Source organism: Urocitellus parryii, chromosome 13 (assembly GCF_045843805.1).
Source record: "Urocitellus parryii isolate mUroPar1 chromosome 13, mUroPar1.hap1, whole genome shotgun sequence".
Lineage (NCBI taxonomy): Eukaryota > Metazoa > Chordata > Mammalia > Rodentia > Sciuridae > Urocitellus > Urocitellus parryii.
In genome coordinates this window covers 56,725,745-56,741,275 of record NC_135543.1, presented here as the reverse complement: position 1 = coordinate 56,741,275, position 15,531 = coordinate 56,725,745, and the positions used below count along the sequence as shown (strand labels likewise).

Genomic DNA, 15,531 nt, shown 5'->3' with positions numbered 1-15,531 from the left:
TATTGCTTAGTATGTTTTTATGATTTACATAATGGTATCTCCCCTCTTGTCATAGTACTTAATATAGCCTTTATTGTACAGAAAATATTACCTGTTAATAGAGTCAAATTTCCAATCCTTTTCTTAATGTATTGTTCTTTTGATTTCTATGAAATGAACTTGAAAGAAAGAAAGAAAGAAAGAAAGAAAGAAAGAAGAAACCAAAAGCCTTAAACTATTTCTTCTGCATTTTTCCCTAAAAGTTTTAAAGCTTTATTTCCTATATTTTGGTCTTTATTTGTTATACATTCAGTGGCATTTTATGAAGGAGGGACTTATTTTTGGTCCACACGGGTAACCAAAAGTCTCAGCTCATTTGATTGAAAAGCTTAGCTTTCCCTATTAATTATATATCTTTCTACTTAGGCCTGCAGTTGACATTTAGGTTTTCTGTTTTGACATATTGGTCCATTTAGCTCTTCCTATCAATTTATGACACCTATAATTTTCCCTTATCCTGTAGTCCTTGTCTGGTATTGATTTCAAGTTTGTCCTAGTCTCATAAAATAAAGCAGTGGAGCAATCTTTCATCTTCAATTCCCTTAGAATAATTTTTATAACATTTATAACATGTGCCTATTTTTTATACATTTATAAAATTTATGAAATTTCACATATTCATATCGTTTATAAAATTTGAATGATCTATTTATTGAATACATAGGACCTATAAATACATTTGGGTATGGCACATTTCTCTAAGTTAGTTTTAAATTGTACTTCAATTTTTAAGTAATTAGTGTTTAGTTACAACTTGGAAAATCATATTTTTTAAACTAATATTATTTTTTTTAGTTGAAGTTAGACACAGTACCCTTATTTTATTTATTTATTTTTATGTGGTGCTGAGGATTGAACCCAGGTCCTTGCATGTGCCAGGAGAGTGCTCCACCACTTAACCACAATCCCAGCCCTGGAAAATCATATTTTTTTAGAAAAGTACTTAATTTATTAAATTTGTTATTGATATTATTCTGATACAAAGCACTAGTCTACTTCTTGAATTCGATATATGTGGGTGTCTTCCTTTTATTTCTGATCTATTAGCAGAGGTTTGTATATTTCATTAGCTCTTTCACAAACCAGGTTTGTGTTTTGTTGATACTTATTATTGCTTCTTTGCTTTTTATTTCATAAGTTTTGCTCTTATATTCATTATCTTCTTTTTTTCTTTTTTGTTTTACTCTGTTCTTCTATCTTCTTGAATTAAATGTTTGACATTTCTTCTTTTCTAATAGTAGCATTTATGGATGTTTAGATACTGTTTTAAATTGCATCCTATAAGATTAATACACACGTCTCAGTATCTGTGGGATAATCTGTTTCAAGACCCTCCTGTAGATATAAAAATCAAGTCCCTTATATTAAAAAGTCACAGTATTTGCATATAACTAAGGCCCAACCTCCCTTCCATATACTTCAATTCATCTCTAGATGACTTATAATAACTCATACAATGTAAATGCTGTATGAATAGCCATTATACTATTTAGGGAATAAAGACAAGAAAAAATGTGTACATGTTGAGTATAGATGCGATTTTTTTCTAAATATTTTCTTTTAAAAAATTTTTGTTTAGTTGTAGATGGACATAATATCTTTATTTATTTATTTTTATGTGGTGCTAAGGATCGAACCCAGGGCCTCACACATTCGAGGTAGGCACTCTACCACTGAGCTATGACCCCAGCCTCCCAAATATTTTCAATCCACAGTGGGTTGAATCCATGAGTGTTTAACTGTACATGAGGGCAGACTGTACATGATACTTTATGGTACACAACCCTAAGTATTTTCTGATTTGTATTAGTTGTTTTATTTTGATTCAAAAATTAGGTTGGTTCAAAGTAAAGCAATTTTCGTCAGGATCCTAAATGAAAACTCAGGATTCACTTCCCTGTCATTTCCTGAGATGGCTGGTGTTCTCTTCCTTCCCCATCCTACCTTCCTATTGGCCTAGTCTGCCCTTTATCTGAGTTTCCACCTTTTGTGGGTTTCAGTGTTAAATTAGCATTAAACAGGTCCATGATGATATTTTCTACCCTTGGTGGGCTTTAAAACTCAAGATCCAAAATCAGGCACACTGTAGCTACCCACCTCTCACCAGGGTGAACACAGCATCACTACCAGCCTCCCAAGGGAAGCTGCAATGTTCACTCTCCCTCTGATCACTAGTCCTCACTGTACTTCTGGGACCTGGTAGTTTTCTTTATTCTCTTAAATGTTAAGCCACACATTTTCCATATAACTACACACACACACACACACACACACACACACACACACACACACACACATACACGATTAGACAAATGTATGAAAATACATGTTTATATTTTTATCTAGAACTTCTAGATGTTTCTAGTAGATTTCAGGCTATTTAGTCTGTCACTGTTGCTAGAAATTTAAGGATTTCCTACTTACTGATTATCTTGTTATAAGAGAATTGCAATGCTTCTCTTCTTCCTGGTTTCTGCCTCCTGATGCGTTCTGAGAATCTTAAAAGACAATACCTCTCTGTTTTTTAACCCAATATTTCAACTTAGAGGTAAGGTGCTTTGCCTAGCATGTGAGAGGCCCTGGGTTCCATCCCCAGCATTGAAAAAAATTCAATTCTAGGCTAATTTGTGGGCTGCATTTGTAAAGTGTAAATCGTGTTATACCATCTTCTCTAAGAAGTGACTTGGTTCTTCTCTTGAGCCTAACTACAGAATTATAACTATTATAGATCAGGCAATGACATCCTATATATTTTCTCATTTTAAAATTTCACTTTGCAATAATCCTGTGGCATACCACTGCTGAAATTATAGCCACTTAAGAGTTTCCTGGCTAAACAAAAATAGCACTCAAAAAATGTTTCTACAGAGAAACTAATAAAAGACCTTTGAGGTGAATTGCAATTTCCATTTTACAGGTTAGGAAACTGAGTCTCAGAAAAGGCAAATCTATAAAGAGAAGATGCTGGAGTTCTAATCTAAAGAGTAAATCTGGACTCTATGCTGTTTTTAGAGTCAATTTTCCTGAGTTAGGGAATGCAGTAATGTCTAATGCAACACCCATAGAGTTCTGACACCCAACAACCAGCATTCATGCTTAGAGGTATTTTTGTGTGCTCAATATAGCCAGATAACAACGGCTTTTAAATCTTGAGTGCTTTTCCTGTCTGTTGCTATCGCAACAAATGAAAGCAATTCGGGCTATGTTTACTGATAATTTATAAGCAAGTGCAGCAAGCAATAGGAGGAGGTGGAGCACTTAATATTTTTCAGAGTATACATAATACTTCAAGAGCTTGGCTCATGCCTTACTTTCTATTACCAACTAAGCAAAGAACAAAAGGGCCATGTGTAGTGGACACCAGCTTACCCTTCCCACTTCAACAAGGTTGGTCACCATGATTATGCTCGCTGTGTTTTCATGCCACACCATCCTCCAGAAGTCATAAATGGTCTCCTGCATTGGCCCTGAAGCAAAATGGAAGAGAGATTTTATTTTTCTTAGTTAGGTTTTCAACTGTAAAATTTCTGGACTTGCAAATAAATCTATTAATACCCAAACAGATCTCTCATTTTCATAGGTGGACAGAACTCTCTAGTGTTGCTGCAAAAAGGTGATCTTTCTCAAACTGCACCCAAAGAAATATCAACTTCTTCATTCATGGTTGAAATTGCTCATGTCATCAAATGTTATCTGCATTTGAGCTCTTTTTACCCCTCCTAAACTACTACTATGAAAGTAAGTTATTTCTCCATCATTCAGCTATTTATCTCCATAATACTCCAGAGTGAAATTTTTAAAAATTGATAACATTACTCTTTCTGTGAACAATTGGCAGATATCCCAGGGAAGTGGTATAGAGAAAGAAATGAGCTTCTATAGGAAAATGGCCTTTTCTTGTTTCTAATATTTTTCTTATTTGGTGTCATCTGTCAAATTAATCCATTGTTTTCTGCCTGACTTTCTAAAGTGAGAGAGAAGTTAAGAGTTTTAAGCAGTTGTACTTTTCACTGAACACAAAGATTCCTGGCAGAAAAATGGCCAGGCTTCAAATTTCTTAGTTCTTGGTGGAGCATTTGAAAACTATTCCCTATGGCTTGAGGAAAAATAGAGGTGGTGTTGAGGGGGGAGTTTGTATATATTTCAAAATTTCTGGACTACTGATATCATCTGGTGCAGAATGTTGGAGTTAAAAACTTCTTTAATCCATATTTTTTAAAAATTCCCAAATTCTATTTGATGCCCATGCATACTTGAGGGTATGTAACAGTATAAATCTTGAAATGACAAGCAGAAATGTGAGGAAATGCAACTTCAAAGGCTTGGAGAGTCATATGATATATGAAGAATTTTACAAATAATCAGACACATTCAGAGCCAGGACCCCTTTGTACTACAGGATCTGGACATTACAGTTTACTGGATCTGGAGCTCGAATATTTGAATTTGAGATTGCTTCTGCCTTTTACCTGGCCATGTGATTTGGGGCAAGTCACTGAGTCACTGTGAGCCTCAGTGTCTTCTCAAGGCTATGTGAAGCAACTATAGAATTAACACACACGTGAGAATTTTATAAATGGCAAAGCAACAAAAGGACAACAAGGTGCATTTAAGGTATTTATTAATGATCATTCCTGTGCTGAGGTCTGGACACTGAGCAATAATGGCACACCCCAAAGTCCTTTCAATCACCCTTGCATTCTTTGGAATAATTACCAATTGGTTCTTGTTCAATTCTTCTTCCCTCTCCCCGCTGCCCAGGCCTCCTTCCCCATCCTCCAGAACATGCACTCTGAGTATTCCTTTCTGCTGCTTCTGAGTACACTCCTATCCTCCCTCAATGGTTTGCTGAGTTTCCTGATGTCTCTGCATCTAATCCCTTTGGGGATGGGACCATGCACGCCACCTCCTGTGAAGCCACATCATCCATCTCAGCCCATTCCCTTGGTATGTGCGTGCCATTCTCCTGAAGTCTAGGCTGAAGATTTCAGTGACTTTAATCTAAGGTTACAGAGGGGACAAGTAAACATCGGATTCCATCAATCACCACAGTTTTAGCTTGCACAGAGCTACGTTCACTGTATACTTAATAGGTTGTTACTTATTCACGAGGATAAAAAGGCATTGAGTCCATCTTTGTGCAGACATACACAATCTTCCCAATGTGACCCCTGAAGCAAGGGGGTGGCCTTCATTAGGTACACAGGCCTGTGCCACCTTTATCAGAAACAGCTCTGATGGCAGTGGCTGTAGTGGATGAGTCAGATGGTCTTTTATCCTGGAGTATGTACCTGCAGGAAAAAGAAGCCACCTTTCTTCTCTTTTTCCAACAGGAGACATCCTTTTGTACCAAAGACATTCTATGCTAGGGGCCCTGTTCTGTGATTCTAAAGTGCTGCTTTGCTTATCCTTTCTTTTTAAGGAACACCCTGTGATTACTGAGTTCAAGTTCCCCCTGGAGGGAAATAGGGCACCCTTGGCTTCTTCTACTCCCTTGGTGTCCTTCTGGAACACCTGACACAAAGAAGCTCCACAAATAGATGAATGAATGAACGAGTCTGTATGCATGTGTACAAATCGTCTTTATTTAAATGTTATATTCATCATATGCTAAGTATTGAATAACATTAAGATTATCTGCAGATGCTTGAAAAACGCAGCCCTTTTATTCCCTTTCAGTTCATGGAAAGGAGGGCATCTTTTGCAATGGTTTCTTCAGAATGAATGTGACTATCACTCTCTCCTCAGAGCATTGTTGGGGCGCAATGACATTGAACAACTGCAGGCAATCACTAAGCAGATCTCTCTTCTAAGACTCCCTGCCCAAGGCTTTGCTTGGAAACTTAGCTCAATTGATTGCTTGGGTAGCCAGAGTTCAATCCTACCTGCCCAGTCACTGTTCTCTATTGGAAGCACTGGTTCTTACCTGTGACCACAGAAGTAAATTAGTGAAGCTTTAAAAAGATGCTGCTGTTCTATGAGCCTCTGATTTAATTGTTCTGGGTGTGTTTTCAAATCTCTCCTGCTCTACAGCATCAAGGGCATCTGCTCTGCCTTCTAACTACAGTGTCACCTAGTCTGCTATGGAGTTGTCATTGGGAAACACAAAGGATTTGTTTGTTTTGAATCTATTGACTAATCCAAACCTGTCTACCTATTTTGTGAATCAAAACGAATCCCATTTCTCTCTGATTGAGAAGGAAATACACTGTTAAATGTCATCTGGAACATGGCCAGGCCACCACACCACTGGGCTGAGGGTCAGTTAAGGCTGCTTGGGGTTTATGTGAGTAACTTTGCATTATGTTTGAAATAAAGGGTACTTATAAGCATTAGTGGCTCAGATGGCTGATAACATGTACTTTAGTCTTCATGATTTTCTTACCCATTGACCTGGACCAGGAAAGAAAATGAGGATAGAAAAATGAATTAGGTTAGGTTTTTTCCAAGTCTAAATTTAGGTTTAGGGATCCAGAAGAAATAAAAGAATTTGGTGTGAAATTTAAAAACAAAACTGAACACAAAGACTATTCTTAGTTGATCCCTGAAAGGAAAAAAAAAAATACAAGTAGAGGGTACCACCTCTCCTTGTGGTTCAGTTCTGCCTCCTCTTCCTTGTCTCTGCCCTCCTTTATTTCTGTAACACCAAATCCATCAGCATTTGATGTGTGACCTTCTCTCTTGTCACATGGCAGTTCAACAATAAAATTCCTCACAGGTGGGCATTAGAGATTCTTGGCTGATGATTCAAGATATTTTCTTGAATTTTCATTCAAATCTTGTTTGTTTTGAAATTTAATTTTTTGGGGGGAGGGAATGGAGGAATGAAGGCATCCAAGTTTAAGGTTTATGATACAAAACTCACCAATCTCATTTTTCTTTTTAACATATGTAAAATGATTTCCTGAGATCTGAATAAATTATTACTCACAGACTTGTCTCTTGACAAAATCAAAAAGTATACTGGAGGCTAGGAAGAGGCTTAACTGACTACCTCCAGAGCTATTCCATGTGACTTTAACAGTTCCTAGTGGAGTCTGAGGGGTGGCAAGCATCCTGCGCCAACATTCTGGGTCTGCAGGTATGTACCCAGGTGCCGGGCCATCATGGACTAAAATGCAGGGAGGAACACCATGGGAAGTCAGCATTCATCTGCCCATGACTTTCATCTCTCAAGGTTACCTGGGGATTGCCCCTAGAGTAAACAACCAACTGAATTCCCAAAACAAGGAATCCAAAATAGTAGGTGAAGGAATCTGAAAAACTTTCTCTCCCAAGGTATGAAAATGTGCAATTGATAGCCTTGCATTTAATTTCCATGGTTTGCAGCTGGGTGGGAACCATTCTAATTGCTGTGGAGGTACATTTACAGAGGTTTCCACAATAAGCAAGGTTATTCTTGGCAGTTGTCTACCCAAGGGACTCAAGAATTTGAAAGATCAAGTCTAGAAATTTCAATATTATCAGGCCAATAATACATTCCATCTCCTCCATAGTAGTTGAAACAGGCAGTCCTCTGCTGAGGAGGAAATGTGTATAGGGGACATTCACCTCCACCAAGCACCAGAAGAACAAAAGAAAAGGGCAGAAAGAATCAGAATACAAGAACAAGGTTGAAACACAATAAAAGCAGAAGTAAAAGACATTCAAGGATGGGTTCTATTGTACAAGAGGAGTTCTCTAGTTCATGGGAAGAGAAAGAGATTAAAAATTAGAATTTCGAACCTTGATAGATGACTTGTACCCCTTCTTTTCACATTCGAATTTCTATACAGTATTTTTTTTGTTGTTGTTGTTAACAAAAGCTGCTGAGAAGTCAAGGTTCTTTAAAAGCTCACAGTGGCATATTTAAAAAAAATTTTTTTAAAGCAAAGCACAAATACCAATTGCTTTTCCATCATAAACACAATAAAATCTAACATCTTTTGAGTTAAGTTCTACTTCCCAGGTCCTGTTTGAAGTACTTTGTATTATCTCATTAGCCTTAAAAATCACCATCCTGTATCCAATTGTCTCTATTTTATGAAAAGAGGCTAAGACATAGAAAAGTCAAGTAAGTTGCCCAAGGTCACACAGCTAGTAAGCTGTGAGGCTGTTTTAAATCCAGTGGTTTTCCTCCATTTTATACCAGGGCCTTCTTTTGAATGTCAAAAACAATTTAGAAGGGCTCAACAAGACAGGAGTGTACCCTGCAGTCACCACAATCCCCACAAGAGTAAGCCAGAAGATAAACCATGTCAACCACACAGAAACAACCTCTTTAAAAGTGGTTTTACATCAGGTCACTTCCCTCCTTTAACATCCCCAATGGCCTCCTGCTGCTACAGAATAAAATCCAACTTCATGAGCACAGCCAGCTCCCAAGCCTCTCCACCTACCCCAACCTCTCTGCTGAGGTAGGGAAAGTATTTCCAGAACATGGCCCTTCTGGCCTTTCTCCCCTCCAATCCTGTTCCACACTCTAGCTCCAGTGGCTTCACAGCCCACCTGAAATACCAAAAGTAGCTACACACTCCTGGAATGCACACTTCCCTCCCATCCATTCCCTGCCCCTCAGTCAGAGCTCATGTCTGAAAAATGCAACGATGACATGGCATTTTTCCTGCTTAATATATTCCAAGAAGGACAGCATACAACCTGATTTTTTTTTATTGAGATTTTTGAGTGGGGCCACTATTCTAAGGCCTGAGTTAAGACCCTCTGTTTTCATGACATTTAGTATCACTTGTAGAGTTATTGGTTTTTACTGCATGTTTCCTCCTTGTTCTTGGAACCTGGCACCCTTTGCTTCCCTCATTCATTCTGCCTTCATGACCTCAAGTGGAGTGAATTGTAATCTCTATATTCACCAGCTCACACTCAGTCTGTCATTAGATGCTAAGCATCCTGTGCCAGGAATACAGAGTGATATGTAAGGGAGACAAAGGTGAATAGGATAAATACATTTCCCACTTTCCAGAAGCTTGTCATTTTCTGTTTTTCTGGTACCAGTGACTGAACCCAGGGTGCTTAACCATTGACCCACATATCCAGCCCTTTTTAATTTTTATTTTATTTTCAGGCAGGGTCTTATTAAGTTCCTTAGTGTCATGCTAAGTTACTGGGGCTGGTCTTGAAGTTGTGATCCTCCTGCTTCAGCCTCCAAGTTATTGGGATCATAGGTATGTGCCACTGTGCCCACCTAAGCTTGTCATTTTCTAAGCTAGAGCTAAGGTTACCTTCTCATATCAAGAATAGTAAGGCTAGGGGGCTGGGGTTGTGGCTCAGCAGTAGAGCACTCGCCTAGCATGTGGGAGACCCTGGGTTCGATCCTTAGTACCACATAAAAAAAAATAAACAAGTGAAAAAAGTAATTAAAAAAAAAACCTTAAAAAAAAGAATAGTAAGGCTACTGTCCTAAGACACTGAAACTACCAATTTAGATATGCATAGCCCTGAACAATGTGAAGATTTCCCAAAGGGGATATAACTAGTTTCAAAGTACTAATTCCCCAGTGCTTAACTTCTATGTGGATTCGGCCAAAACTCTTCTTCCCGAATGGGAGCCTCCATGCACAATTCTCCCTTGCATTTGATAAAATCTTTGCTTATTTCAAATGTGACTGGGGCACTGCTCAGGTATAAAAATCTATATGTTATAAGACAAGGGGAAGGCAAGAATATATATATACATATGTATATATATATTCTATGTATATATATGTGGTGTGTTTGTGTATATATGTGTGTGTGTGTATGTGTGTGTGTGTGTGTGTGTGTGTGTGTGTGTGTATATATATATATATATATATATATATATATATGTATTTTTTTTTTTTTTGGTACCAAGGTTTGAACCCAGGGCTGCTTAATCACTGAGTCACATCCCCAGCCCTTTTTTTCTATTTTATTTAGAGACAGGGTCTCGCTGCATTACTTATTTCTTCACTGAGTTGCTTAGTGCCTTGATGAGTTGCTGAGGCTGGCTTTTAACTTGTGGTCCTCCTGCTCAGCCTCCCGAGCTGCTGGGATTATAGGTGTGTGCCATGGTACCCAGCAGGGCTAGAAATGTTAACCCCAGGAAGACTTGGTATTTGGGATCACAATGGGATTCATGAATAATGAATTCGAAAAGTAAAGAACAGTAAACAAAAAGATTGTGCGTCATACTGATAAAAGAGAGAGAACCTTTAAAAACATTTAAAGACATATTAAACCAAGGATGACTGTCCAGACATGAAATGGCTGATGGAGGAGACCAGAAGTCCAGGAAGGACTAAGTTTGTCTTCAAAGACAGCAGCAGTGTGGCTCAAGGTGGTGTTTCCAGATGAACAGCACATGAACTTAGGGACAGGAAGGTCAGCATAAGACAGGAAGGAATAGTCCTGGGTTCCAGCGAGGCCCCAAGCTGCCCTTGCTCAGTTGGCATGGTGGGATCTATAGCTCTTTACAGCAGAGACAGAGTCCTAGTGCCCTTTGAGGCCCAGGCCATGCTGGCCTGGAAACTAGCAAGGCTTCCATCTGAATATGAATAGGGAAGACCAGAGCTGCTCTTGCAGGACAGTTCTGAAATCCAGGAGGACACCTATTGTCCCTGGTGCTTTATGCAAATAAATAAGCCAAGGGTCTTAGGACAGAATGAGGACCAGATGGTGAAGCAGCTGAACAGCTCTAGAACAGGGGTGCCCTTTGTGCATGTCAGTCCTGAAATGCTCTGATAGGACTACAGGGAAGCTGGGAGCAGAGGGAGTGGCAGGCTCACAGTCAGTGGCAGAAGGACAGAGGGAAGAGGAGTGGTCCCAGGATGGCCCAGCTGTAGAAAAGCCAGATACTGGGCTACACTATCATGGTTCTTCATTCTCCAGTTCACTCCATCAGAACTGGAGACACTGGAGGTGCAATGTGAATGTGGAAAAAGACAAGCCTCAGATTTATGCATTAATTTGAAAGCTCTTGCTACATATATAAAAGCGGCCCTAAATTTTTGATCCATTATTACTACTGTTGCTGCTGGTGATAATCTATAATAAGCATTATAAAGTCAGTTATTCAACAGTCAGAGAATTGGACATCCCTTCAGTGGTTACTGAGTAAGTTTTTATTACAAAACTTCATGTGATTTTTCAATATGATACTGCCATAACACTTACGTCCATAATTTCACATTTAGTATCTTTTCATTTTTGCAGAAGTGAAATGTAAAAGGTAAGATCTGCCACTGCGTTTTACAGACTGAAGCTCTAATGGTGACACTGAAAACAGTTGGCTTCTGCATTAATAATCCTTAACATCACTTATTTGATAGATGCATTTGCTCTCCCCTGAGGCTACTTATGTTAGAATTGTAGAATTTTTATGAATAATTTTTGGTTCCAGCTGCAGAGAAAGAAAAATGCAATTGAGATGGCCAGGTACATGGGATGTGATCTGTTCATTTTTCTCAACTGGTAAGAATATTTCAAGAAAATTACCATTTAAAAGAACAATCAGAATCAACTAATGAATGACAAGTAAACACACTAAGAATTGTTCTGTAATGGTGAAAACTTGGGAATATTTTATTTAGCCTAAATTCAAAAATAGAACTGGCAGCCTGTTAAAACAGCAATTTCTAAGGATAGCTCTCAGGCGAAGCACTACAGCAGAATTACAGGGTTAGGAAAGTTCCCCAGTCCACTGGAATTTTAATTGGTGACAGTAAAAGAAGAGAAAATTGGCACTGGAGCTACAATAAAAGACACCTTTTTAGAAGGAGTGTCAAAAGTGATGCCCTAAATGATGACATTAAGTAGTGTTTTCTGTTAATAAATTTCAGGGGCTCCCATAGGATGACAAATCCCTTTTTAGGCTGGAATAAGTTTTCCTGCTGCACAAATCAGTGTCCTTTACCTGGCTCACTCTGATTGGCAGGTACTTGCTGTTTGCTGTGTATCTTCTAGATTGACTCCACTCCTTCATAGTTTTTATACTTTTTTTCATACTAAAATTAGGCATAGACTTCCCCAGGAGCCGCTTTTCCTCTAGACCACATGGTGATGTTCACATTTCATCTACACTCTCCCACAAAATCCTCCTTTTAGACTGAAATAAAGGGGATGTCAACATTTGCTGTGCAAATGTTCTTGGCTTTTTCTACATAATTAGTTTTGTAGGTTGTTTGTTTCTAGGTGTATTACTAAAACAATGAAGCCCTTTTGGACACCAAAAGGTTATGTCAAATTTAATTAGGAGAAAATTGGTATAATCCAAACATTAGCGGACAGGCTGCACATAAACACTAAACTAGCCTGGGATTCCCTGTCTGTAATTTTATTTAGAATCCTTCAATCATTCTCTTTTTTAGTTAATAATCTGACTTTCGCTTTATTCACTTATTCAACTAAGAATAATTATGTTGAAAGATAAAAAGGATAAGCAATTACATGGTGTATATTATTTTTTCTTAAGGAAAAATTTAATCAATAGCCTTGATTTTAATTCAAATATTTAACTTTCTATTCTTCAAATTATTATTATCTAGTATCTTAGTTTCAATACAGGCTTATTCCACCTCGATTTATCATTATTTTAATTTTTTTCTTTATACTTTTAAAAACAAACCTTTGAAGATTTTTATTTTGGTTTTACTGAACTGTATTTACTAGAATAAAGTTCATGCATTTCCACATTATCATTAACTATGTCTCAAATTGCAGCAAAAACAGATAAAGAAGAACTTTTTAAGTAAACTGAAAACAAAATGACTCAAGCATTATGAATTCTTTCTTACTTTCCTCTACAAAGAACTCCAAGATCTTTAAAAAAGAAAATAAATGAAAATAAAAATTTACAAGGTCATCTTTAAAGCCTGAAAAATATGATTTCTGATACATACACAAAAATACTTCTAATAATTTAGACAGATACATGTGTTAATAAAATCCCAGATGAAGATTTTTAAAAAATAAAAGTAATTTGAAAAATAACTTTGATTGCTCTCATACCACACATGACACATGATGATTTAAACCACAATCATGGTCTTATTAAAAAAATCTTATCAATAAAAATGATAGAGAGCAAACTCCTAAGAGTTCTTTAAAGTGATACAAATATCAAGGAAACTTAGAAAAAACATTTTCTGTTCATAAAATAAAAGTAGAATATGAATGGTCTGATTTTGTCACTAGGACACTTGTTTTGGAAACATTAATAAATGATTACTGAAAAGTTTAAATGTCCATTTTGCTTTTTTTCTGTGTAAGTAGCAAGATGCTGAGTTTGGGTCAGGGTGCAAGTATTTGAAGCCATGGGCATAATTACTCACTAGGGTATATCTACATTTCACTCTTGCAGGAATCAATCAATCAATAAAATCAGTGTATGTTTTTAAGAACACAATTATATGATACCACTGTATCACTTTAGGAAAGGAATAGTAATTCCTTAGAAATCATCAAATACCAATTACTACAGACTCTATAGCCCTTCTATAAACTGCAGATACATCTCCCATGTGAAGTGGACCTTAGAAGTGTCTTGGAGGAACACCTGCAGCTCAGCACTACATCCATTTCCTGCCTCTTGACACAAATCAAGACTGGCTACTTCCAGACATCTGGTCAACCTCTAGCCAAGCAGAAGACAGAGCCTGGCTATTCACCCACTCAACACACACAGGCTGCAGGAGCAGGCCCAGGGGATACATGTTTCCTTCTGCTTCACTTTAATTTCTCCATCTGTTCATCTTCCATTGTTTTATTCTCTTTCCCCAAAAAAACCACATCTCAGCCTTATGGTATCCTCCAGTGCTCTCTCAGACTCCTCTCTAAAATATTCCTGTGTAATTCCTATCCCAGAAATTGCTTTTAATAAAGCTAGATAAAACCAGAATAAACTGTTCTGGTGTCTGAAACTATGCTCTCTTCCCTTACATGTAGTCCACCTATCGTTTAGGATACCCAAGCATGAAGCAATGTCCTTTGCTGCTATTAGAAGTGGTCAATTTCTTCCAGTCATCAAAAACTACAGGAAAATGTGCTTCTCCCAACTTATGATAGAGTTTATTGTCTTTCCAATCCATATGTACCTTTTGTTTAGAAGTTTACAATGATGTAATCTATAGTTTGGAGGGGAACACAGGATGCTGGTAAAAACCTAAGTTTTCCCTTTGATATGTTAGCAGGCATAATGTATTGACTCTTATGAAACCATATGAGTATACAGTTGGGCTACAGTCTGAACACTCTCTCTGCTATCAAGCTGTGTATTTTGGAATCTTTAGGATTCAGTGAACAATAAGAATGTAGGTAATACTGATTGACGAGCTGCTTGCAGAATAGGTATCTGAGTCCGGGCAACCTAACTATAGAGTTGATGCCTTAAATAACCATTCTTCTCTATTATCTTTTGGGGTAGTATCATTCCAGTTACTGATATAGAACATGTTTATAGATAGAAGGAATTTTAGGGCCAAAATTCAAAGATCCAATTGTGACCATGCTACTTTCATAAGCAGAGAATGCTTGTGAGTAAAAACAATAATGGGGTTAACTCCTAATATGAGTCGCATTTGGAATTGAAATATTCTAAAGCATTTCTGGAAACTGCATCTACCTAGATGAGTTACTATGTGTATTTTGTTCTTTTTGGATTATACTTAGTCCTATTCTAGAACCCCTACCCCCAGCAGTTATAGAAATATTTTTGCGTGCATTGGGACCACTGTGACTGGGAATGCAAAGGCTTCTATTATTCTTGACATAGAAAGCAGGTTGTGAAGGTACACAAATCAGATTTGAATAATGGGGGTAAAGATTAGGCCTCAAGTGATAAACACGCACACAGGAAAGAATAAAAGAGGGGGGGTAGTACATGTTGACAATTGTTTTTACAATAGAGACTCAATACTTCTGCAGGGACCTTTGGTCCCTGATCCCTGAGACAGACTGTATGGCAATGTGCAGGGGGAGCTGGAAGTGGGCACAGACACTAGGAAGACAGGAATGTGACAGATGTCCACAGTACAAGAGCCTCCTTTTGGCTGAGGCACAGAGCATTCATCAGTGTTGGTCTCCAAAGAGAACTCTCAGAAGCTGAGCCTGGGTACTTGTGCATGGTGTAAAGAGGGGAATACAGAGAAGGCAATCAAGGAGAAAAAAAAAAAAAGGAATGGCAGTTTTCAGAATGGAGGGGTTTGGTGACCCAAAGGACCTGGCTGCCTTCTGTCAAAAAGAAGTAAAATGGAGGGGAAAAACCTATATTCACATGCTTCCAGGGGGCTACTGCCAGAGAAATAAAGGCTTTCTTTAGTCTCTATCTTCTTTAATTAAGCATTTTTTTCAGTATACAAGTGGGATACTCTTTTATTTAAGAAAAGAAAGAATAAATCTAATAAATGAATAAAATAGAAATAAATTGGCTCCCTAGACATAGCTCAGTGCAAGCGATCTCAAATGTTCAATGGCAGTGCAGGGCAGAGGATCAGGAAACTTCCAGCAGCAAACTTCTGAGTGAGAAGAGAAAAAAACAGA

At 37.8% G+C, this 15,531-nt stretch overlaps 1 protein-coding gene across 7 annotated transcripts in view; it reads right to left on the bottom strand.

Annotated features, from left to right (window-relative positions):
• Positions 1 to 15,531, bottom strand: part of Ptprm (protein tyrosine phosphatase receptor type M) — a 788,264-nt gene that overhangs the window by 57,032 nt on the left and 715,701 nt on the right. For all 7 annotated transcript variants that reach the window (XM_077792334.1, XM_026408885.2, XM_026408886.2 and 4 more), the window contains one exon: positions 3,409 to 3,506. In XM_077792334.1, coding sequence (XP_077648460.1) covers positions 3,409 to 3,506 — 98 coding nt within the window. The remainder of the gene's footprint in view (positions 1 to 3,408; positions 3,507 to 15,531) is intronic.